At 47.3% G+C, this 23,160-nt stretch overlaps 3 protein-coding genes across 7 annotated transcripts in view; 2 read left to right on the top strand and 1 right to left on the bottom strand.

Annotated features, from left to right (window-relative positions):
• The window catches only part of dip2ba (disco-interacting protein 2 homolog Ba), a 36,950-nt gene extending 22,848 nt beyond the window's left edge, over positions 1-14,102 (top strand). The window contains exons 14-39 of one of the 2 annotated variants that reach the window (XM_062458556.1): positions 1,130-1,194; positions 1,288-1,381; positions 1,557-1,676; positions 2,302-2,416; positions 2,548-2,687; positions 3,053-3,189; positions 3,722-3,802; positions 3,989-4,116; positions 4,247-4,361; positions 4,765-4,966; positions 5,409-5,521; positions 5,906-5,929; positions 6,670-6,750; positions 6,868-6,991; positions 7,175-7,296; positions 7,472-7,583; positions 7,729-7,838; positions 7,943-8,073; positions 8,565-8,733; positions 8,995-9,165; positions 9,411-9,472; positions 9,587-9,644; positions 9,772-9,846; positions 9,956-10,130; positions 10,322-10,445; positions 10,824-14,102. In XM_062458556.1, the coding sequence (XP_062314540.1) occupies positions 1,130-1,194; positions 1,288-1,381; positions 1,557-1,676; positions 2,302-2,416; positions 2,548-2,687; positions 3,053-3,189; positions 3,722-3,802; positions 3,989-4,116; positions 4,247-4,361; positions 4,765-4,966; positions 5,409-5,521; positions 5,906-5,929; positions 6,670-6,750; positions 6,868-6,991; positions 7,175-7,296; positions 7,472-7,583; positions 7,729-7,838; positions 7,943-8,073; positions 8,565-8,733; positions 8,995-9,165; positions 9,411-9,472; positions 9,587-9,644; positions 9,772-9,846; positions 9,956-10,130; positions 10,322-10,445; positions 10,824-11,076 (3,101 nt within the window). In that variant the 3' untranslated portion in view covers positions 11,077-14,102. The remainder of the gene's footprint in view (positions 1-1,129; positions 1,195-1,287; positions 1,382-1,556; positions 1,677-2,301; positions 2,417-2,547; positions 2,688-3,052; positions 3,190-3,721; positions 3,803-3,988; positions 4,117-4,246; positions 4,362-4,764; positions 4,967-5,408; positions 5,522-5,905; positions 5,930-6,669; positions 6,751-6,867; positions 6,992-7,174; positions 7,297-7,471; positions 7,584-7,728; positions 7,839-7,942; positions 8,074-8,564; positions 8,734-8,994; positions 9,166-9,410; positions 9,473-9,586; positions 9,645-9,771; positions 9,847-9,955; positions 10,131-10,321; positions 10,446-10,823) is intronic. The other variant, XM_062458557.1, reaches the window with a different exon arrangement.
• Positions 14,103-15,908: 1,806 nt separating this feature from the next.
• LOC134018216 (acrosin) lies at positions 15,909-17,597 on the bottom strand. The gene is made up of 5 exons (XM_062458096.1): positions 17,450-17,597; positions 17,089-17,273; positions 16,570-16,841; positions 16,324-16,466; positions 15,909-16,219 (listed from the first exon to the last, which is right to left on the bottom strand). Exons 1-5 carry the CDS (start codon positions 17,534-17,536, stop codon positions 15,983-15,985), a joined length of 924 nt encoding a protein of 307 aa, XP_062314080.1. The 5' UTR covers positions 17,537-17,597; the 3' UTR covers positions 15,909-15,982.
• A 524-nt stretch (positions 17,598-18,121) lies between these two features.
• Positions 18,122-23,160, top strand: part of scn8aa (sodium channel, voltage gated, type VIII, alpha subunit a) — a 48,701-nt gene continuing 43,662 nt past the window's right edge. For all 4 annotated transcript variants that reach the window (XM_062458554.1, XM_062458552.1, XM_062458555.1 and 1 more), the window contains exons 1-2: positions 18,122-18,270; positions 22,265-22,599. In XM_062458554.1, coding sequence (XP_062314538.1) covers positions 22,321-22,599 — 279 coding nt within the window. In that variant the 5' untranslated portion in view covers positions 18,122-18,270; positions 22,265-22,320. The remainder of the gene's footprint in view (positions 18,271-22,264; positions 22,600-23,160) is intronic.

Below are 23,160 nucleotides of genomic sequence, written 5' to 3'. Positions count from 1 at the left end.
GCTCTCACTAGTCAACACAGCTGTCAATAGTCAACACAGCTCTCACTACTCAACACAGCTGTCACTACTCAACACAGCTCTCACTACTCAACACAGCTGTCACTACTCAACACAGCTGTCACTACTCAACACAGCTGTCACTACTCAACACAGCTCTCACTAGTCAACACAGCTCTCACTACTCAACACAGCTCTCACTACTCAACACAGCTCTCACTACTCAACACAGCTGTCACTACTCAACACAGCTGTCACTACTCAACACAGCTGTCACTACTCAACACAGCTCTCACTACTCAACACAGCTGTCACTACTCAACACAGCTCTCACTACTCAACACAGCTGTCACTACTCAACACGGCTCTCACTAGTCAACACAGCTGTCAATAGTCAACACAGCTCTCACTACTCAACACAGCTGTCACTACTCAACACAGCTCTCACTACTCAACACAGCTGTCACTACTCAACACAGCTGTCACTACTCAACACAGCTGTCACTACTCAACACAGCTCTCACTAGTCAACACAGCTCTCACTACTCAACACAGCTCTCACTACTCAACACAGCTCTCACTACTCAACACAGCTGTCACTACTCAACACAGCTGTCACTACTCAACACAGCTCTCACTACTCAACACAGCTGTCACTACTCAACACAGCTCTCACTACTCAACACAGCTCTAACACCAGTTCCTGGGGTGATCATACAAGATGGTGGGGGTGGGGGGGGGGGTGCAAGAGTGGTGTTTTACACCAGATAAATGCGTCAGTGAGACAATGCAGTGGGGCCGGGCTGTGGAATGAGAGCGGGGTAATTTATGTCCAATGCACTATTCACATTTACTCACTTGGCACTGGTTAATTTTTATTACTAAAGTGCAGCAAATAATCAAGGACTAAAAGTGCCCAGTTCTAGCAGTAATACAGTGGTCAATGCCAAGGAAATGCAACCTCATATCTCAAACACCGCTTCGCTAAAAAAGGTCAATTTTGCTGATACCATCAAACGTTGTGTAGATGTAAGTGTTGTGAGCTAAATGTGGGCCTCAATGCTTCATTATAATTGGGGTAGGGATGGGAAATGATGGTTGTGTGTATCTGACCTGTGTGTGTGTCCCTCAGGAGAGACGTTGGTCAACGTGCTGGACTGTAAGAAGGACATGGGCTTGTGGCACGGCGTTCTAACGGTGAGAGAGACGGGCAGGCAAGAGCCACAGGTCGTGCTTTTGGGGCAGGGATTAGGATGATGATGATTGTGTGTGTGTGTGTTTTGGTCCCAGAGCGTCATGAACAGAATCCACACCATCACGGTTCCCTATGCAGTCATGAAGGCCTGTCCAATGTCCTGGGTGCAGAGGGTCCACATTCACAAAGGTGAATAATCTGCCAAGTTCTAATCTCATATTCTGTAACATAAGCATAGTGACTATATGAGGTACAATGTAATCATTGTAAAATTGTGTCACTTCATTTCGAGTTATAATTTAGTGTTGTGATGTAGTGTATATGAGTCAGACTTGATTGTGTGTTTGTGTGTGTGTCCCTCTAGCACGCGTTGCCTTGGTGAAGTGTCGGGATCTCCACTGGGCCATGATGGCCCACAGGGACCAACGAGACACCAACCTGTCCTCCATACGCATGCTCATAGTGGCAGACGGAGCCAACCCCTGTGAGACACGCGCACACACACACACACACACAGACACACACACACACACAGACACACACACACACACACACACACAGACACACACACACAGACACACACACACACACACACACACAGACACACACACACAGACACACACACACACACACGCACGCACATACAAACACACTCGTACCAAAAAACATTGTCTACTGCATGTTACCCACAACAGTAAATGACTTTGCTGAATGAGTGTTACTAAGGACAGTCTTTCCCAGTGTGTCAGTGTGAGTGTTACTAAGGACAGTCTTTCCCAGTGTGTCAGTGTGAGTGTTACTAAGGACAGTCTTTCCCAGTGTGTCAGTGTGAGTGTTACTAAGGACAGTCTTTCCCAGTGTGTCAGTGTGAGTGTTACTAAGGACAGTCTTTCCCAGTGTGTCAGTGTGAGTGTTACTAAGGACAGTCTTTCCCAGTGTGTCAGTGTGAGTGTTACTAAGGACAGTCTTTCCCAGTGTGTCAGTGTGAGTGTTACTAAGGGCAGTCTTTCCCAGTGTGTCAGTGTGAGTGTTACTAAGGACAGTCTTTCCCAGTGTGTCAGTGTTGTGGGGTGTATTTCCACTCACCCTGGGTACGCTGCTTCCGTCAGGGTCTGTGTCGTCCTGCGACGCCTTCCTCAATGTGTTCCAGTCCCACGGCCTGAAGCCTGAGGTCATCTGCCCCTGTGCCTCGTCCCCCGAGGCCCTCACTGTGGCCATACGCAGGTACTGCAGCCCTGACACACACACACACACACAGAAACTGCATTTGAGTCAGGTCGTTTTCAAAATTGGCCATCAACATATACTATATATCCCCCCTCCCTCCCTCCCTCCCTCCCTCCCTCCCCCCCCAGGCCCGGTGCCCGCGGTGCCCCCCTCCCTGCCAGGGCCATCCTCTCCATGGGGGGTCTGAGCCACGGGGTGATCAGGGTCAACACGGAGGACAAGAACTCGGCCCTCACCGTGCAGGACGTGGGCCACGTCATGCCTGGAGGTCTGACAGCCCGGCCAGCTGCCCTCAGGACAGCACACACACACTACACACTTGTTTACCACACTACACACTTGTTTACCACACTACACTACACACTTGTTTACCACACTACACACTTGTTTACCACACTACACTACACACTTGTTTACCACACTACACACTTGTTTACCACACTACACACTTGTTTACCACACTACACTACACACTTGTTTACCACACTACGTCAAGATCTGCTCATGCTTGCCAGTTAACATGCAGTCTACTAGACCATCATTGACAGTTTTGATGCTTGTGTTGGAACGACATGCTCACTTGTGCACGTGAGAGCAAAGGTTAGACTCATGACGTGTGTGTGTGTGTCCCAGCTCTGATGTGTATAGTGAAGCCTGACGGGCCTCCTCAGCTGTGTAAGACGGATGAGATCGGAGAGATCGTCCTCAACTCTCGCGCCGGAGGCACCATGTACTACGGCCTCCCTGGAGTCACCAAGAACACCTTCGAGGTCTCAGCTCTGCCCTCTGTTCTACTGTCAACTCTACTGTCTGCTCTACTGTCAACTCTACTGTCAACTCTACTGTTTGCTCTACTGTCAACTCTACTGTCTGTTCTACTGTCAACTCTACTGTCAACTCTACTGTTTGCTCTACTGTCAACTCTACTGTCAACTCTACTGTCGTTTCTACTGTCAACTCTACTCTCTGTTCTACACTGTCAACTCTACTGTCAACTCTACTGTCTGTTCTACTGTCAACTCTACTGTCTGTTCTACTGTCAACTCTACTCTCTGTTCTACTGTGAACTCTACTGTCAACTCTACTGTCTGTTCTACTGTCAACTCTACTGTCGGTTCTACTGTCAACTCTACTCTCTGTTCTACTGTCAACTATACTGTCAACTCTACTGTCAACTCTACTGTCTGTTCTACTGTGAACTCTACTGTCTGTTCTACCGTCAACTCTGCCCTCTGTTCTACTCATGACTGGCCTCTACTGTGAACTGGACTCAAGTGTGTGTGTGTGTGTCCTCATCTGTAGGTCATACCAGTGAACCAGGCTGGAGCTCCTATAGGAGAGATCCCCTTCACCCGCACTGGGCTGCTCGGCTTCGTCGGGCCAGTAAGACACACACACTCACACTCTCACTCACTCACTCTCACTCACTCACTCACTCACTCACTCACACCCCACCCACCCAATACATGTACATGTATTCACACACACAAAATGATTTCATTTCATTCTTTAAAACACCGTATCACCCTATTGGCTAGCTGACCTCTCCCTCCTCCCCCTCCCCCCCAGGGCAGCCTGGTGTTTGTGGTGGGGAAGAACGAAGGCCTGCTGACCGTGAGCGGACGACGGCACAACGCTGACGACCTGGTGGCCACCGCACTGGCTGTGGAGCCCGTCAAAACAGTCTACAGGGGCAGGTGCGTGTGCGTGCACGTGGTGTGTGTGTGTGTCGCTGTATCCAGCGTGCGTGCGTGTATGTGTGTGTGTGTGCTGGTATGCAGCGTGTGTCTGCCCTCCTGAATGCGGCGTGTTCCTGGTGTGCGTCAGGATCGCCGTGTTCTCCGTGACGGTGTTCTACGATGAGAGGATCGTGATCGTGGCCGAGCAGAGGCCAGACGCCAGCGAGGAGGACAGCTTCCAGTGGATGAGCAGAGTCCTGCAGGTACTCCCATCATCCCTTCATCAAACCCCACCTAAATCCATCAACACGATCTGTCCATCCCTGCTCTGGTCAACGACAGTATCTCTCTCTCCACATTGTCACAGTCGATGGTCTAAATCTCCATGTTTTTCACAGATCCCCATGCTACTGTACCTAAACAGTGTGTACCTGTGTGTGTGTGTGTACCTGTGTGTGTGTGTGCGTGTGCGTGTACCTGTGTGTGTATATCTGTGTGTGTGTGTATTTCTCTGTGTGTGTGTGTGTATGTGTGCGTGTACCTGTGTGTGTGTATATCTGTGTGTGTGTGTATTTCTCTGTGTGTGTGTATGTGTGCGTGTACCTGTGTGTGTGCGTGTGTGTGTGTGTGTGTGTATCTGTGTGTGTGTGTGTGTGTCCTCCCCAGGCCATAGACAGCATCCACCAGGTGGGGCTGTACTGCCTGGCCCTGGTACCCGCCAACACGCTGCCCAAGACGCCCCTGGGAGGGATCCACGTCTCGGAGACCAAGCAGAACTTCCTGGAGGGCAACCTGCACCCCTGCAACATCCTGCTGTGCCCCCACACCTGCGTCACCAACCTGCCCAAGCCCCGGCAGAAGCAGCCAGGTGAGCGGAGAGGCGGGCTGGGGTTAGGGCTAGGGCTGCCATCTGAGAGATCCAGTAAGAAAAGAGAATTCATCTTAGTTCGTTTGCAATAAGAAGTGTTAAGTTGTTTTAATGATGTCATGATGTATTGTAATGTGATATCGATTCAATTTGGTTTCACGTTATTTCAAACACATGGGTCCAAATCTGTAAAAAAGGAAAGATTATCTTTTCTATAATCTTGCCTTTTTTACAGATTTGGACAAATTGAATTGTTATATATATACAGTACCAGTCAAACGTTTGGACAGTCCACAGTGATTAAAACACACACGGGCAGTCCCAATCTGCAAAAACCACACATACTGCACATTTGTGAAATTCCTCAACACGGCAATCAAACAAAATCAATTCTATCAGTGTGATGTCCCATGTGTGTGACCCTGCTGTGTTTGGGGGACAGTGGGGGTGGGGCCAGCGTCCATCATGGTGGGGAACCTGGTAGCAGGGAAGAGGATCGCCCAGGCAACCGGCCGGGAGCTGGGCGTGGTGGAGGACGAGGGCCTGGTCAGGAAGGTGAGCCCAGCCAGACTCCACCCAGACCTGCTGTCTGGGGGGAGCCTGGAGAACAACATCTGCTACACACACCACTAGAGCTACTGGGAGATGGGTGGATGGATGGAGAGATGGATAGATATAAAAGATGGACAGACAGATAGTTGGAATTAGAAAGAAGAAAGCTAGAACTTATCGATCCCAGACGGGAAATAGTAACTGAGAACAGCGTATGTACAAAAAAAAACTGAAGAAATTGCTTATCCCAGTGTATTATTGACATCTACTGCACAGTTAGAGATGCTAGCAACTTGAGGTGAGGGCTGGATGTGAACAGGAAGTGGTGACTGCTGACTTCCTGTCCTAAGGCTGTGTTATGTTGTCCGTTCTGCTCTCGCTGGGTAGCTCGCCAAGTGGCCCGCTGTGATGGTAAGAGCCGATTGGCCGGGCACGGCGGGTGGGAGGGGCTAGTGTTGCTGGAGCCGCTGCTTGGTGGTGGTGGTGGTGGTGTGCTTGGTTACCAGTGGCAGTCCCTCAGCGCGTGTGCGCGTGTGCGTGTGTGTGTGTGTGTGTGTGAGGTCAGCCCAGTCTGCATGCATCTCTCCTGCCCTCGTCTCCTCTCTCCACCAGGGGCACTGCCACCCTGGTGTGACAGTAGGTGGCACAGAAGAATGCTAGCCTGGGAGGGCATGGCCAGCACCCTGTGTGTGTGTGTGTGTGTTTACTGCGCTGTGGCTAACTCCCGCCCCCCTCCCCGCCTCTTGTCATCCAACTGTTCCTGTATTCTGTCCTTGGGTTCACCCGTGGGCCTCCAAAGCTTTGCTTGCTGTTGGTGTTGACAGCTGGGAGCCTCTCTGGGCTGCTCCTGCAGAGGCCTGCTGGCTTCTGGGATTGTTGTATTTCTAACCAGGCCAAGTGGAATTGAAAGCGTTGTTTCTCTACTCACCGGGCAGAGATGGAGGCCATTTTAGTTTCAGACCCCCCCAAAAAGAAGGGGGTGGGGGGGGGGGGAGAAATGGGGCGCTGTTATTGAGAGGGCGTTTCACTTGGTCGGGGGGATTCTGTGTTGAATGTCTTGAATACACGCGCACACACACACACACACACACACACACACACACTCTCACAAACACACACTCACACTCTCTGCTCCATCTGTATCCCTGCAGCACCAGTTCTTGTCTGAGGCCTTACAGTGGAGAGCCCAGACTGACCCAGAGCACGTTCTGTACGTGCTGCTCAACGCCAAGGTAACCCCCCCCCTCCCACACACACACAGCATGTCCTCATGTTATACACACATGACGGTAGAATCAAGCGTGCCCACTGGGGCTGTGCCGGGGTGTAATACCCTTTCTGTCCTCCAGGGGGTGGCAGTGTGCACAGCCACTTGTGTCCAGCTGCACAAGCGTGCAGAGAAGATCACCTCAGCCCTGCTGGAGAGAGGAGGCCTCAACACAGGAGACAACGTGGTGCTGCTCTATCCTCCAGGTCAGCTGTGTACACACACACACTCACACACACACACACGCGCGCGAGCGAGCGAGCAGTACAACCAAGGCTGTTCACGGCGCTGTTCGTCCCAGCTTTCTCTCACCGCCTGGTGGACTTCTCCCCTAAACCATGATGTCATTGTGCGTCTCTGTTGGCCAACTGTGTCTGTCTGACGCCCAGGGATCGACCTGATTGCGGCCTTCTACGGCTGTCTCTACGCCGGAGTCATCCCCGTGACCGTGCGCCCCCCCCACCCCCAAAACCTGGCCGCTACCCTCCCCACGGTCCGGATGATCATAGACGTAAGCCAGCGACCCCCCCCCCCCCCCCCCCCCCTAATGAGACCCAGTTGCTCTCTCTGAGACTGTTTTCTGTCTAGTCTATATCTCTGATGTCTGTCATCACTGCTTTTCTCTTTTTTTTGTCCACTTCCTGTTCCTCCCCTTCCTCCTTTTACTCTTCCTCCCCCTCCTGCAGGTGAGCAAGGCAGCGTGCATCCTCACCACCCAGCCCCTCATGAGAATCCTCAGGTCCAGAGAGGCCGCCGCCAGCGTCAACATCAAGACCTGGCCCACCATCATAGACACCGGTACCTCTCCCCCTCCGTCTGTCTGTCTGTCTGTCTCACCACACCCCAGTTCTCCCACCATGGGGTCTTGCTTCTGGTTCTGTAGCTGTTCGAGCCAGTACCTTATGTTAAAAGGTATTGTGTGTGTGTGTGTGTGTGTGTCCAGATGACCTCCCCAGGAGACGGCCCCCCCAGATCTACAAGCCCCCCACAGCAGAGATGCTGGCCTACCTGGACTTCAGCGTGTCCACCACGGGCATGCTCACTGGCGTCAAGGTACGGGCCTCTCTGGACTGTCCCAGAGACTGGCTGACACTTCCCCTCTCAAGTTGAATCGGATTGATGGAAAAACTCATTTTAAACTGTGTGTGTGTGTTCAGATGTCCCATGCTGCCACCAGTACTCTGTGTCGCTCCATCAAGCTGCAGTGCGAGCTGTACTCGTCCCGCCAAATAGCCATCTGCCTGGACCCCTACTGTGGCCTGGGCTTTGTACTGTGGTGCCTCTCCAGGTAGGATACACACACTCTGCATTTCCAGTCCTGTTCCGTCCCGACAGCTCACCGGATCAGTACCATGCAGGCCGAGGCCTTACTGCAGCGGCGTGGGTCCTGCTTCCCTTCTCCTCTCTCCCTTTTCCTGCCTCTGCTGTCACACTACACGCTGTCACACCACGCTTAACAACTGTCTAATAAAGCACAAATCCTTTGTTGTCATAAAACATTTTTTTACTGTAATGTGCTGTACAACAACAACAATTCCCCAAATAAATGTTCAAAATACAAACCACCACACAGACTGCACACACCATGTCAATTAGGATGTCCCTTCGTGTGTGTGTGTGTGTGTGTGTGTGTGTGTGTGTGTGTGTGTGTGTGTGTGTGTGTGTGTGTGTGTGTGTGTGTGTGTGTGTGTGTGTGTGTGTGTGTGTGTGTGTGTGTGTGTGTGTGTGTGTGTGTGTGTGTGTGTGTGTGTGTGTGTGTGTGTGTGTGTGTGTGTGTAGTGTGTACTCTGGCCACCAGTCCATCCTGATCCCCCCTCTGGAGCTGGAGGGCGCCCTGCCCCTGTGGCTGAGCACGCTCAGTCAGTACAAGATCAGAGACACCTTCTGCTCCTACTCTGTCATGGAGCTCTGCACCAAGGGCCTGGGCATGCAGACGGAGATCCTGAAGGTCAGGATCACACACACTCACATACACACTCACTCACACTGTCTCTCTCTCTCTCTCTCTCTCTCTCTCTCTCTCTCTCTCTCTCTCTCTCTCTCTCTCTCTCTCTCTCTCTCTCTCTCTCTCTCACTGACACATGCACACTCACACTATCTCTCTCACACTCACACTATCTCTCTGTCTCTCTCTCTCGCGCGCACACCGTCACACACTGAGCACGTGCGTTCTCGACCTCACCCCCGTGCGGGGCCGTGTGTGTTGCAGGCGAGGGGGGTGAACCTGTCGTGTGTGAGGAGCTGCGTGGTGATAGCAGAGGAGCGCCCGCGCCTCACCCTCACCCAGTCCTTCTCCAAGCTCTTCAAAGACCTGGGGCTGTCGCCCCGCGCCGTCAGCACCGCCTTCGGCTCCAGGGTCAACCTGGCCATCTGTCTGCAGGTGGGGACACACACACACACACACGGACATGGACACACACACACAGTACGCACGTGCAAACACACCTGAGCGTGGACACATACCGGCTCACAGTTGCGTTACGCAAACGTGTTAATACACATGTAGTACGAGTGTGTGTGGGTGTCCGACAACTCTCTCTTTAAAGCAGCAGTGTTTAATATAACATGGATACCTCGGGTACACAGGGTGCTAGCTCATCTTTCCCCTCTGTGCCTCCCCTACAGGGTACTTCTGGACCAGACCCTTCCACGGTCTACGTGGATATGAAGTCCCTCCGCCATGACAGGTAGGTCCCAGACACCAGACCGTAGCTAGCCAGCTCCAGGAAATAGAGCTGTAGAACTAGAGACCAGAGAGCCACACACTGACTGTGTTCCTGTCCCATGTGTGTGCCTTCCAGAGTGAGGCTGGTGGAGAGGGGAGCACCTCAGAGTCTTCCACTCATGGAGTCCGGAACAGTGAGTATCTCCTTCCCGACGACTGTCAGCCCACACTTGACCTCCAGGAGTTGCCGTGCGTGTCTGTTCTAGCTCATGCAGGGTAGATTGGCTGTTCTATTGAACATGGACCGTTCTGTCCTCTCAGATTCTCCCAGGGGTGAGGGTGATCATTGTCAACCCAGAGACCAGGGGTCCATTGGGAGATTCCCATCTCGGGGAGGTAAGTGTCCTTTCCCCTGTTACCTCCCCTCGTCAAATCCATGATAGACCCACTTGTTTGGGCCTCACGTTCCACTCCCTGCGTGTGTGTATCTGTGTGCGTGTGTCAGATCTGGGTGAACAGCCCTCACAGCGCCAGCGGCTACTACACCATCTACGGCGAGGAGAGCCTGCAGGCGGACCACTTCAACACCCGGCTGAGCTTCGGGGAGCCCCAGACCCTGTGGGCCCGCACCGGGTACCTGGGCTTTGTCAAGAGGACCGAGTTGCTGGACGCCAGCGGAGGTGAGGAGGAGGGAGGAGGTCGTACGGTGTAGCAATGAAATGTATCCCCCCCCCCCCCCTCAAAAAAGCATGTTTTCTCAAACATTAATTTGCGAGAATATGCCAGCATATTGTGTGGGTTCTGGGTGAAAAGCCAAGCCACGCTGACCAACCCCCCCCCCCCCCCCCCCCTCTAAACCTCTCCCGTTCAGACCGGCACGACGCCCTGTTCGTGGTGGGCTACCTGGACGAGACCCTGGAGCTCCGGGGCCTGAGGTACCACCCCATCGACATCGAGACGTCCGTCTCCCGGGCTCACCGCAGCATCGCCGAGAGGTACGACCCTCCGCCCCAGAGATGCTGCATGCACTCCCACAACACCCTGATATACCCTGTGTGTGTGTGTGTGTGTATACACACTCACACAAAGGATGTGTTCACTTCATTTCCCCCCATGACCTGAATAACCAGCTCACGGTGTCTGATATCTTTGGAATATACTTTTACATTTGTGTACAATCATGTTTTTTTCTCATGCGGGCCGTGACAAACACATCAGTTAGTCAGGTAGCTTCACCATTTGGCGCTAGGGTACTGTCAAGTGTGCAGTACACACATGTCGCCAGCAGACTGCGTCGAAAGGCACAGCCACACGACCGTCCACCCCTGGCAAGCCTGTCTCACCCTCTCCCTCCCCGTGTCCCTGTGTTCCAGCGCCGTGTTCACCTGGACCAACCTGCTGGTGGTGGTGGCGGAGCTGGCCGGCTCGGAGCAGGAGGCCCTGGACCTGGTGCCCCTGGTGACCAACGTGGTGCTGGAGGAGCACCACCTCATCGTGGGGGTGGTGGTGGTGGTGGACCCCGGGGTCATCCCCATCAACTCCCGCGGGGAGAAGCAGCGCATGCACCTGAGGGACTCTTTCCTGGCCGACCAGCTGGATCCCATCTACGTGGCCTACAACATGTGAAGACCCTTCCTGGCTAGCGCCCGCGTTCACACGCACGCACGCGCGCGTATGTATACACACTGTCTTGAATCTGGAGACTTGGTGACCTTGGAAAGAGGGGGAAAGGACTGGAGTGGGGGGGGGGAGGACTGATGCAACCCTTCTGAAGAAGAGGTGAAGCACACACACACACACACACACACACACACAGTGGACAATGCTTCTCCCCACTCCCTGCAGCCCTCTCTCTCCTGGCTCTGGGCTGGGTGTGTCCAGAGGTGTGTTACCCAAGTGAGGCAGTGGGAGAATACTCTGGTTGACCCGAGCTAAGCCTCTTAACTGTTGCTCCACTTCCCGACCGGCTCTGAGAATAACGTCCGGCGGAGGATGAGGCCGGCGGCCCCCTTCTTCTGGACGGTGGCGTTCGGCCGAGAGGAAGACCACCTCCCTCCAACTCTCCCTCCCCCGCTCGTCCTCTCCTTGTCTCCCCGACCGCACCTTTCACCGGACGTGACAGATGTCGTTTTGGAAATGACCACAGAGAAGACTCTTATCTCCTGGACTCCATCCATTCCCATTTCTGTGAGTCTTTTTTAGTTCAGAATTGAGTTTTTGACCTTTTATTTTTTTGGGTAGTTTCATCAGGTAGGCAGGGGGTTGGGCAACGCTGGAGGCACTGAGAGGAGCTCCGAGGCCTCCCTCCCTCCCTGTGCACTTTAACCCTCTGTCCTCCTCCGTGGAGAAAGGACCACAGCTTCAGACTCTCCAACAGTGTTACCGTGCCCTCGCCCCGGCCTCACCGCCACCCTGCAGCCACGCCCGCACACCCGTCTGTGGTCCTCCCTGCTGACGTTAGAACACGCCTGGCTCCCAGAGAATCTCCGTGCCGGTCACAGCCATGCATACCCTCCCAGACACAGGGCAGAAATGGCTTCATGAATGATTTAAAACAAATATGTGGTTATGAGCCATGAACCGACTAATTCTTTAATAACTAGTTCTTCTTCGGATGAAAGGTATTGAAGGTCAGCTACTAATACCAATGTTGCTTTTCCTAGTTCCCCATAGTGCAGCAATGGGTATCATCTCTCACTCAATAGACTGGACTTTACATTTGGATATTTTAAAAGGCAAACCAGTGCCTTTCTTTAGCATGAAGCACAGTGTGGTCTTAAATAATGGATTTGGTGTGTTACCAAGAAAAAAAGAAAAGTTCAGTAGGTATAAAAATGAGAACAAGTGTTTGCCTTAGGAAACCTGTGGAACTTCTATACTTTTGTCAAAGCTTTCATTTTATCGCTGTGCTTAAATGATAGCAAAAGGGAGTCTGGCTGGATGGTAAGGATGATATGTTGACTGTATGGGTTGTATTTTAGAGGTCAAATACTGTATTACTGGTGTTCATGTGTACATTGAAACTTATTGTATATGTTGATAAAACTTGACGGATCTTTCATACTTGACAGCAAATTTCTGCACCACTGACTTAATGGTAAGTAACACATTGCAAAATTTGAGGACGTTTATCAAAAGGTTTTGGCAGGTGGTTAACAATTTGCACTTTCCCATATCACATAACTTTTTGCAAGAAGCGTGAAAGTGAGAGTGCGTGAGCTTGTGTGTGCCTGTTTAAAAGTGCATTGTTTGCCTTTCCTAGAGCGAAAGAAAAAAAGTCAATTTTAATTTTATGAATATGAAAATGCTCAACAATGTTTTTGTTTTATGCCAGTTTATTTTTGTTGTCTGGCCTATTTTATGTCGACTCCACTGTACTGCAATTTTTATTCACTATGTCAAAGTTGTTTTTAAATGATTTTAAGGTAATTTACTTCCAATATCTAATGTTCTTTTACTCAGACTACTATTTAGCTATTGTTAACAAGATGCCACAACTCATCTGCAAATGTTTGACACGTAGGTAGTTGAACTACTTGAATCACAATCATTGTAATTCATACAAGCCCATATTTTTGAATGATGTTCAGTTAAATGAGTTATAAATAAATGTTTCAACTTTTTGGGCTAGTCTGTGGTATTTGGCTTCTTCCAACTGTACATTAATACCATCACATTTTAAAGAGTATTGTAGATAATTTCCCTTGTATTCAATAAAAATTGGTGCTATAGCTTGAAATGGGCTAATATTAACTAATTTGCTTCAAAGTGTATGTGGGTACAAGAGGAATGGACAATATTTGTAATATCTGTAAAACATGTTACAACTGTGAATCCTACTTCTGGTAGCCCTCTGTGAAGATAATGAATCATAACAGTTAATTCATGCAAGTCATTGATAGCCTTCATATCATTTGAAACAAACAACTTTCAGTTGTGCATAAATGTGCAAAAACTGATATGAATGTTCAATATTGTAACAGTTCTATCATGTACAAAACAACATGAGAAGTAGGAGTTCCCATTTCAAATTTGTCCACTGTGTAAATTGTACTGTTGAATAAAAAAATTAAAAAAGATCATGCAAAAGTGGAGAGATCCAGCTGCAGCCACCCAGCCAAGCATCTCACTAAGGACAGAGGGCCCCTAACACGGGCCCTAGTCACAATAACACTAGCGCCAACTCACACACCGCTTCTTCTACACCGATTGTACCTTTATTCTTAACAATGTGTTTTAAAATCGTATCTGAGCATGATGAACAGAAGTTATTATTTTCTTTTTTTTAGACGTTTTTGTGAGTGACTGGCTTTCATTAGTGGGAGGATTGATTTTGTTAGTGGGAGGATTGGCTGTGTGAGTGAAGCTCGATACTATTGCAAAACTGGGGAGTTGACTTAAAAGCACAATATTGTATCTGTAAGGTTAAAATAATATGAACCTTTCTGATGTTTCTTTTCAATTCTCAAGGGCCAGAAATACATACCTCAACAAAGTCTGCTCACTATGCATAGAAAAGGCTGCATTCAATTTGATTTCAGTATATGGTGCAATACCTTCCAACTCAGAAAAGGCATAATATGTCTTATTTGACAAAATAATGTCATGTCACTGTATGTTTCATGTGAACAATAAAAAACAGGCTTTTTGTGGGAGTGCCTCTGCGTTTCTGTTTAGCGTGTGAAGTTGCATCTTATGTCCACTAGGTGTCAGGCCACTTATCTAGCAGCCTTAGTTGAGTTTCCATACTTCTGCTATACTGTACATCCCATGCCCATTGGATATTACCCATTCATATTTAGCATCATTAGTATTTTAACTAAATCTAACTACAGTCATATCTAGCAGCGGTGATGAAGCAGTTTATGGGGCCCCCAAGATTTGGATGAAAATTAGCAGAAGAGATGAGAAACAAGTTTCTAAGTGTAAAATGTTAACACTCAGACTGCATTATAGGACTACAGTGATGTCCCACCACACAATATGTTATATCGGTCAGATTGTGTCTGGATTTACTCATGATCCTTCTGGGCTACCCTAAGAGCTGCCAGCACAAATCACATTCATCGTCACCATCAACTTGTGCCAAGTTGTCTGTTACACTGTTCTGGCTACTACTATACTTCTTGGCATTTCATAAATGTGCAGTGAACAAATGAATAACAACTAACTACTACTACTAATTCAAATAATATATACATTATATCAAGGCCGTAGCCATGGAGTCAACATTGGGGGGGCCAAAATCTGCTGGGGAGTCTGAGGGTCGGACAGCGTGCGTGGTTGCCTGTTGTAGCGTAGCATATTTATATTTTTATATCAACATATTGGGGGGGACATTTTGACCAGATTTGAATATTGGGGGGGGGGGGGGTCCCCCCAATATATACATTAGGATTACAGCCTTGCATTATATAGTCAAAGGTATATGGACACCTGGTCACACCTACATGAGCTTGAAGGACATCCCATTCCAAAACCATAGGCAGTAATGTAAAGGGGACACAGTCATGGTGGAACAGGAAAGGGCCTTCCCCAAACTGTTGCAACAGTTAGAAGTTAGAAGCACCCATTTGTCTAAAATGTATTTGGATCCTGTAGCCTTTATAATACAATTCATGAGATCTAAGGGGCCTAGCCCAAACCCTGAGAGACTAGCATCCCTCCACCTCCAAACTTTACAGCTGGCACTATATATTCCAGTAGGTAGTGTTCTCCTGGCATCCACCACAACCAGATTCATCCATCAGAGAGTATGGCGTGTCTCTCCACCCCAGAGAACACCTTTCCACTGCTCCAGTGACAGCGATGTGCTTCGCATACGCTCCAGCCGGCACTTGGCATTGCGCATGCTGACGTGAGGCCGGCGCACGGCTGTTCCGTCATAGAAACCCAGTTTGTGAAGCTCCTGATGCACAGTTCTTGTGCTGGCTTTGCTTCCGGTAGTCTGGTGAGCGATGCAACAGATGGTCGGTGGTACACGCTTCAGCGCTCGGCGGGCCTGCTCCGCTTGTGTGGTCCACCACTCCGTGGCTGGGCTCTTGTCGTTCCTAGACGTTTCTACTTATTTCCACAATTACAGCACTTACACGGTTGACCATGGCTGAGCTAGCATGGCAGAAATCGCACAGAATGACTTGTGGTAAAGGTGGTATACTATGACTGGGCCACGCTAAAAGTCACTGAGCCCTTCAATACAACCCATATTGTACTGCCCATGTCCGTCTATAGAGATTCCACGACTGTGCTGGATTTTATGAACGAAGGAAGGAGTGTGGCTGAAACACCTGAACTCAATAGGCTAATTAGTGTAGGGGCCCACATTTTGAGTGGACCATCTATGGCTAAAGGTTTGAACATACATTTGAGTTTGGTTTCAACTGTAGGAAGGGGTGCAGTGTAAGGTGCCACAGCCATGTGGGCATCTTCACATGGGTGACATACACGTCTGATATTCATTAAATCAACCTTTAATGAGACACTGAGGGGTCATGAGGCAAGATGATGGTCACTGGTCAGTGATCTGCCGGGTTCAACTCAGGATCAAACCAGCCAAGAGTAGAAGTAGTATGTAACTGGGATGTAAACTCCAGGCAGCAGACAGCGTCCTTGACTGGATCATCTGCAGCCAAGACACATACTTGCTCGTTCGAGTATACACTCCTGGCCTTTTAGCCAATCCACAATCCTCGCCAAAGCTTGTCACACCGACAAGGTAGAATCTGTCCTGATCCTCACTGTAGCACTGGAGAGGGCCTCCGCTGTCTCCCTAAAACCAGACAACAAATAAGTTCTACTCTGGAGAAAGCCTTCAAATCTACCGAAAAATCCAACAGAGATTTAATTTTCAGTGCAGTTTCAAATGTCTAATACCTGACATGAATCGACAGCCCCCATCTCTGACCCAGCACAAATCATAGTATCTGTGATTATACCATCGTACCAGTCGAGCTGGTTGCATTTGTTTCTGTTCATGAGCTGCACCTCAGCCTCTTGTAGTTTGGTGACTGTCAACCCTGTAAGCACCCATCTTTAATTTCAGATCCTGTACCAACACTGACAGTTTCAGATGAATTGACAGATGAACTGGGTCATAACATGGGTCGGCTTCATACGAACCTTTGTAAGTGTTGCTGCCCCAACCACTGATGAAACAGTGGTTGAAATGAAGGTTTGATTCCTCTGTTTCATTTGCCATTGAACAGACAGGCATGACATATTCATCGAAGTGCAATGGGGAGCTTAGAAGAAGAAGAGCTATATCATTGACGAAGCTGGCTTTTACGTAGTTCTTGTGGTGTATGACCAAATGAATGTTTTTGCGTTGGGAATGTTTTCCAGGTGCTGATAACACATGTAGACCTGCCACCACAGAAAGGTGACTTATTTTCCTGTCAGTAAAAAATAAATAAAAAAGTCTGAATTTTACACTTGCCTATGACTATTGTTATAACCAGGATAGGTTGGTATGTATACGGGGATCTTGATGCTGCATTCAGTAGGATTGCCAACTATGGACATTGTGTGTGTGCTAATCCATCTTCTTAAAGCTTTGTTTACTTTGTCTTTGTTAATATCTCGAAATAATAATTTCAAAACAAAATGGTGTTATGTCTTAAAAGGTGGGCCTATACTCACCGTTTGTCGGAGAAACAATGTGATGCTGTGAGCACCCAAAGGCTGTTGAGGATAGAACCACCACAGAAATGCGCCGAATTCACCTGAAGACTGACCAGCCATGGCCATGCCCCTACTGGTGCGTCATGCCCACCTACAATACGTGACCCACCTGGAGCGCTCACGAGCGGCCGTTGCCCACATATCTGTCAAACAGACGACATGCTATTGTTTATATCACAATTCATTTAAAATAAAAACAATATTGTATTGTCATTAAACGTACAAAATTCCCTCTAACGTTTAGACGAATACAACTTTTGGGTCTTTGGTATAGAGGCGGTTTAGTATCTTCAGGGATTAAGCAAGTAGTTTTACTTACAGGCTTTTGATATGTTGTACTCTCTGCCAAAAGTAAGTGAATAGACAGGGTGCTTTGTAGAATAATTACAAATACCTTAATGTCCATGTAGTCAAAGAAAAATTTATGTAAATGAAAATGGACAGAATTGTGATGGAATGTCAACTCTCCAAAATCAATTTTGGGGTATTTTATGTTATCTGTCATCACGTCAATTGTCAGCTCTGTGACGTAAAGCGAACGTCGCTCATGTGAGATAGACGGATAAAAAAAAGATGGACTTTAGATTGTGTGGTTTGTTCAGAATGAAAAAAAAACAACAATTTGGATTAACGGTCTTTTAATGCGTTCTCTGGCATCAGCACACAAAATGTATAAACAGATTAGTTTATTATAGTTCAACAACAGTCAACATGTATAGGCTATTTCCTCATCAACCTATTTCGCCTACACGAGCCTCTTATTCTGAAGTAGGCTTATACTTTAAAAAGTGGAGTCACTATCATACTCAGTTGATAAGCCCATTTTGGTTCGTTGCAGAGCTGAATCGTCCATGCAAAACCTTTGACTTATTGTGATAGCTTAAATACATTTGCCTTAGCCTGTTCAATTTGTTATGCTAAATGGTCGCAGATCAAAATGTGTGGTATTGATAATTTTACGAAATGCACTTGACGACACTCCCTTACATTTTGTTGAGAGTCATCAATTATGCAGGGTAACGGCACGCACTGAGAGCGAAGATAGCAGCAACAATATGGCGACAACCGCAGTTTCTCCCGAATCTTTTCGACATCTGCAGTCCAGCAACGCCTTTTTTGGTTTTCAGTAACGCTTGTAAAGTAAGTAAATTATATTTCCTTCGAAAACGATGGCATGTTTAGACGAATATGTGAAATTTCAGCCTGTCAATACCTTTATGAAAATGTCGCAGAGCCGACCACTGTCCAAGCATCCTTTTTTGACTAAATACTCAGCTCGCCCGTGCCACAGCATGATACATGGAATATATTTGCCTTATACCTATTTTATTCTGACATCTGACTGATCTCTGCCGATACATTGATGAAGGAAAAAATAATTACGGTGTTTTTTTTTCTCCACTTTAACCAGGTAGGCTATCAATCAGAACCTCACATTTATAATGACGAATTAATATTATATTTCCACCTCATGTAATGTTTCTTCATTCAGCACGCAGTAGTTAATCTTCGAATAAAGAGTTTGGAAGTCTCCCATCAACCAACATTTTTTTCGCAATGTATGGATGTTTTTGTGGCAGTACATTTGAAGGGCTACCCTCCTTATGTCTTTCACCGTTTCGTTTGAGGATAACCTGTCAGATTATTAGATTATCATACTATTTTCTAGCCTATGTGGTATGTGTGCATGGAACACATATCCCCTTATTGATCTGGTGGTCTACATGCCTCCACGGGTGTGGTGCAAAGAATGCGTAAAAACGCATACAGCCTTATGAAACACTAGTTTATTCATTAAAATGATATGCAGCACACATGTATTCAGATATCAAAGTGTGTCTGTTCACAGTAAATGTTCGTGATGGACCAATTGCTTGGTGAAAAATCTACAGAAACCACCCACTGCAGCATTCGGAACATTTCCTTGTTTGTGGGCCGCGCTTTTGGGTAAACGTGTGCATCATTGTCGCTTGATGCTTATTTGTATCTATAGGCTATTAGTTGTACCTTAAAACTGTTAATGTCTGATGAAGACAGCGTTGGTCAATCGGTGTTAAACAATATGGCAAATTGCAAATGTAAAGACACTGTCGATTGACCGAGTATTTCGCGGGTTCTGAATTCGGGATATGTGTTCATGTCTTGGACAGAATGTCATTGATATTTAGAGTCGTGAACAGTAGTATCAATAATGAGGGTAAAATAAGGCCGTTATTGGCTGACCTACAAGGGATATGGCTGGTGTATCCACTGAGGTTTCATATGGTCCCAAAAGCGGTCTATCCTTGAAAGGACATCAGTCTATACAGCTAATGTCGCCAGCATGTAGCCTTCGTTAGGCCTACCATTTCATAGGTTTTATAGCGTAGTCTACATAGGTGTGAAGAAAAAGCCGGTGTGTGTAAACGATTCATTTGATTTCATGTGTTTTTTGCCCATTGATCGGTGGCCAGGTGTGAGCTAATGTAAAGAAGCATTGTCCTATCAACGATCCTCCAATAGCTACCGCACGTTTTTTCTACATGAATGTGGCAGTAAAGAGCTAAACGTGTAACGGAAACCACGCTATCGAGACAAGTTTACCTTATGCGCCTTGTTTCGAACGTGGTGCTGAAATGGACAGCGCCCCAGACATGAAGAAGAGATGTGAACGGAACGCATTGAGGCCTGCTTTTCAATTAAATAAGGTCAGAATGGTGTTACATTACCAGTTGTCTGGCCTTTCATTACGGTGTTATGAGCCCTTAAATTGGTCCGATAACTCAATATTGCACTGAAATGTAATAGAAATCGTAAAACAACATTTGAATAATGTGGCCATTGGATGGAAATTAGGTGGTGTTTTGGTGTATAGTAACATATATAGGTTTGGACTACACCTTCTGAATGGTCTGGATTTCTCTGCACTTTTACCTGGTTTGTGTGATGCAAGATGTCTTGTGATTGTAAGCTTGTGATATGCTGCTGTCTGTTGTTGTTTAAACTTCATTTGGCACACTGCTGACATGCCTGGCCTGGCTTTGTTGTTATTGTTTGCTATCACGCTAGAATGGTATAGAATCAAATGTGATTACCCTATTTAAAATGATTAGACATGCTTCATAATGTAGGGTTATGATGTGTCAGTTATGCATTACTATCATGAAAATACCATGGCGTGGGTTCTGTGGTGGGTTAAACAACTTATTTTAATGGCAGGTCTGACTTGCAAACCTAAATATTCTAGAATTTCTTATTCTGAATTCGGCACTGTCCTTTCATGTTTGGCATGCATAACAATGTTTATCCTGAAAATGAGGGAAATCTCTGTTGAGTTTGGCTGCTGAAAAATAATAATAATAATAAAAATACATCATGCTCATCATGATGGTTTGTGGTAGCAGTAATCATGGTTTTCTCTATACTTGAGGTGAAAGCTCATTGTATGCACTTTCCATAAGTGCACAACATGGTAATAGTAGCCTGATCATAGTACGTCTCCTCAGACTGATTAGAATTATGCCAGAGGCTGTGATGTGGAAAACCGACAAGGCTACCACTGAGGTTGAACTGGAAGAATGGATAACCTATTTTCTCAATGAATTTCGACACGAAGGTGACACATGCAACGACCGGTTATGTAAGATGATGGCAACGGAATGAGGAACGTACATGAACATTACTCTGGTGTATCAGTGAGAGTCGATGGAGCAGCTTCAACAGTCAACATTTGGCTTCTTAGCAAGTAATCAGTGGCTGGGTCTGCCTTGGTCTGCTGAGCTAGATTTGGTGGTCTGTTGCTTGCTCCTTCACCGATCTCTTTCTCTTTTTGTCCTTGAATCCTTTTCTAAACCTGTCTAAACCTATCTTATTCCATAATTGCAAATATTTTATAGCCAATAATGTTTTTTGTTGTAAATCTCTATTCTACTGAGACTGCTTTGCATGACATGTCTTTTCTCATGTGATGTGTATTTACTATACATATGTGTTACTATACATATTCTTCATTATATTCTCAAACAAATTCAATAGATTTATTCATTCTGGTATTTCAGTGCTGGTTTTGTGTGTATTCGGTCTATATTTTTTGTACTTATTATGTAAGTGTGTACACAGTGCTATGGGTGTTACCCGAATGCTTGAATGTCCTTCAGGATTAATAAAGCGAATAGAATTGATGCCACATCCAGGTAACCCTTAAAAGATGGCTGGGTGAACCGGGTTGGACAGAAGCCATGCGTTTAACAGCTGTGCCTGCCTTTCAACAGGAAGGGCATGACTTGTGTGATGTAGTTGTGGGATGTGTCCAGACACCCCCTTCCTCCCCATGTAGCTCCGCCCCTATGTCGAGTTGAGGCAATAATTAAAGGCCCAGATTGGTTCAGGACACAGCAGGTCTCTCCTGCTGTACTTGTCTTAATAGGTAAACGGATCTCCCACAGAGAACAGTGACTAAAATGCATTTGGTTTCTGCTTTCCATCTCAATATTCCGCGCCTGTGAATGTTATACAACGCTAAGCAGGCTATCTGAGATTGATAGAGCAAAAGGATATCTAGCTATGTGAGTAAAGTACAAATGAATAATTTGTACCAATGCAATATTCATGGAGCCATTCTTTTAGCGAGACCAAAGTTACCAAGTACAGCAAACCTGCGTGTCAACTGTCCCATTGTACGTGACAAGCAGTGAGGATGTGTTTTTGGCGGTTGTTTCATTGTGACTTCTCAATATAGCAGCTGGAGAGTTGGAGATGGTATTTTTAGTTCACTCAGAAGTGTTCTTATACCGCTTTGTTTTTGCGTCAAATGTGTTTCTCGTGAAGTCTGGCCTGCGCTGGCCACGTCTGGGACGCCTCGGCTGTGACAGATCCTGACAGATCTTCTGTTCTGAGGCTCCTCCCTACTGCAGACTGAGAGAGGGGCCAGATCACCTATTCTTTAGTTAGGTTGCTTTTGATATGGTTTAAGAATATCTTACCGTTAACTTGTTCCATTCGTATTTGAATTCCTGTTTCCCTGGTATGTCTTTCAGTGTATCCTCAACCAAATTGCTTCTCGACATTCAAAGCTTCTCAAATGACCCCTCAAAGTGACCTGTATCGAGAAACTCTGTTTGGTCTCCCTCGGTGATGTTTGTCTTTGTCCCCACAGTGCTGGCTACCGTGCATGGTACAAACCTAAAGACCAAGTAGCTGCAGGATGAAAACATGGCCGCGCCCCTTATCCCACCGCCAGGACCTGCCAGCTTTAAGAAGTTCACCTTGGAATCTCTGGACCACCTCGAGCTGCGAATCAACGAGGAGAAGAACAAGAAGCCGCCCAAGCAGGACAGCAGCTACCGCGACGATGATGACGAGAACAAGCCCAAGCCCAACAGTGACCTGGAGGCTGGGCGGAGCCTGCCCTACATCTACGGGGACATCCCTAAGGGAATGGTGGCGGTACCAATGGAGGACTTGGACCCCTTCTACCTGACTACTCAGAAAGTGAGTGTCAACAACGTTGCCCTCATGCCCTTCTCTTTTTAGAGGCCTGTACTTCAGATGAGCTCCAGCCCTCACTGTCTCCTAATACATTTAAGCTTTTAGACAAAGTGGTGTTTGATGTGAATTGGCATTGTACTAGAACTGAGCCATTCCTGCCTTCCAGGTAAGTGACTGTAAAGTGACAGTAATTTGAGAAAATTACATCTAAATGACTCGGCAAAGTCATTATTCAGTTAAACATGGCTTGGTGGTTTTGAAAGTTAAGCATAGTCTTATATTGGCATACTTGTGACAACCTTATGATACACTAAACAATTTCTCCTTGAAATATCATGAGGCGAGTCAGTGTGCGCTGAGGCCAGTCCCACAAAAAAGCCCAGAATTTCTTTCACTAGAATAGTGTGTAAAGTGATTAAAAAATCTATATTTATCGACAGCTCAGTCATCATTCTGCTCTCTGTCTGCCTCAATCCTGATTAGGTTAGGAAATGCAGTGTTTGTCTCCTCCAAGGCCAGGATTGTGCTTGAGTTGTGGAGAGGGACGTCCCTTCAATTGGCTTG

The sequence above is a fragment of the Osmerus eperlanus genome, chromosome 4, assembly GCF_963692335.1.
Source record: "Osmerus eperlanus chromosome 4, fOsmEpe2.1, whole genome shotgun sequence".
In the NCBI taxonomy this organism is placed as follows: Eukaryota; Metazoa; Chordata; class Actinopteri; order Osmeriformes; family Osmeridae; genus Osmerus; species Osmerus eperlanus.
This window is presented reverse-complemented; position numbering and strand designations above follow the sequence as displayed.

What these genes read in the sequence shown, in the direction of transcription:
- LOC134018216 (XM_062458096.1), bottom strand. Translation starts at nt 17,536, where the DNA reads ATGGACATTAAGGTATTTGTAATTATTCTACAAAGCACCCTGTCTATT. An exon ending in CATTGTTTCTCCGACAAACG is followed by an intron (nt 16,842 to 17,088) that starts GTGAGTATAGGC and finishes TTTTACTGACAG; the next exon opens with GAAAATAAGTCACCTTTCTG. An exon ending in GGGCAGCAACACTTACAAAG is followed by an intron (nt 16,467 to 16,569) that starts GTTCGTATGAAG and finishes GGGTGCTTACAG; the next exon opens with GGTTGACAGTCACCAAACTA.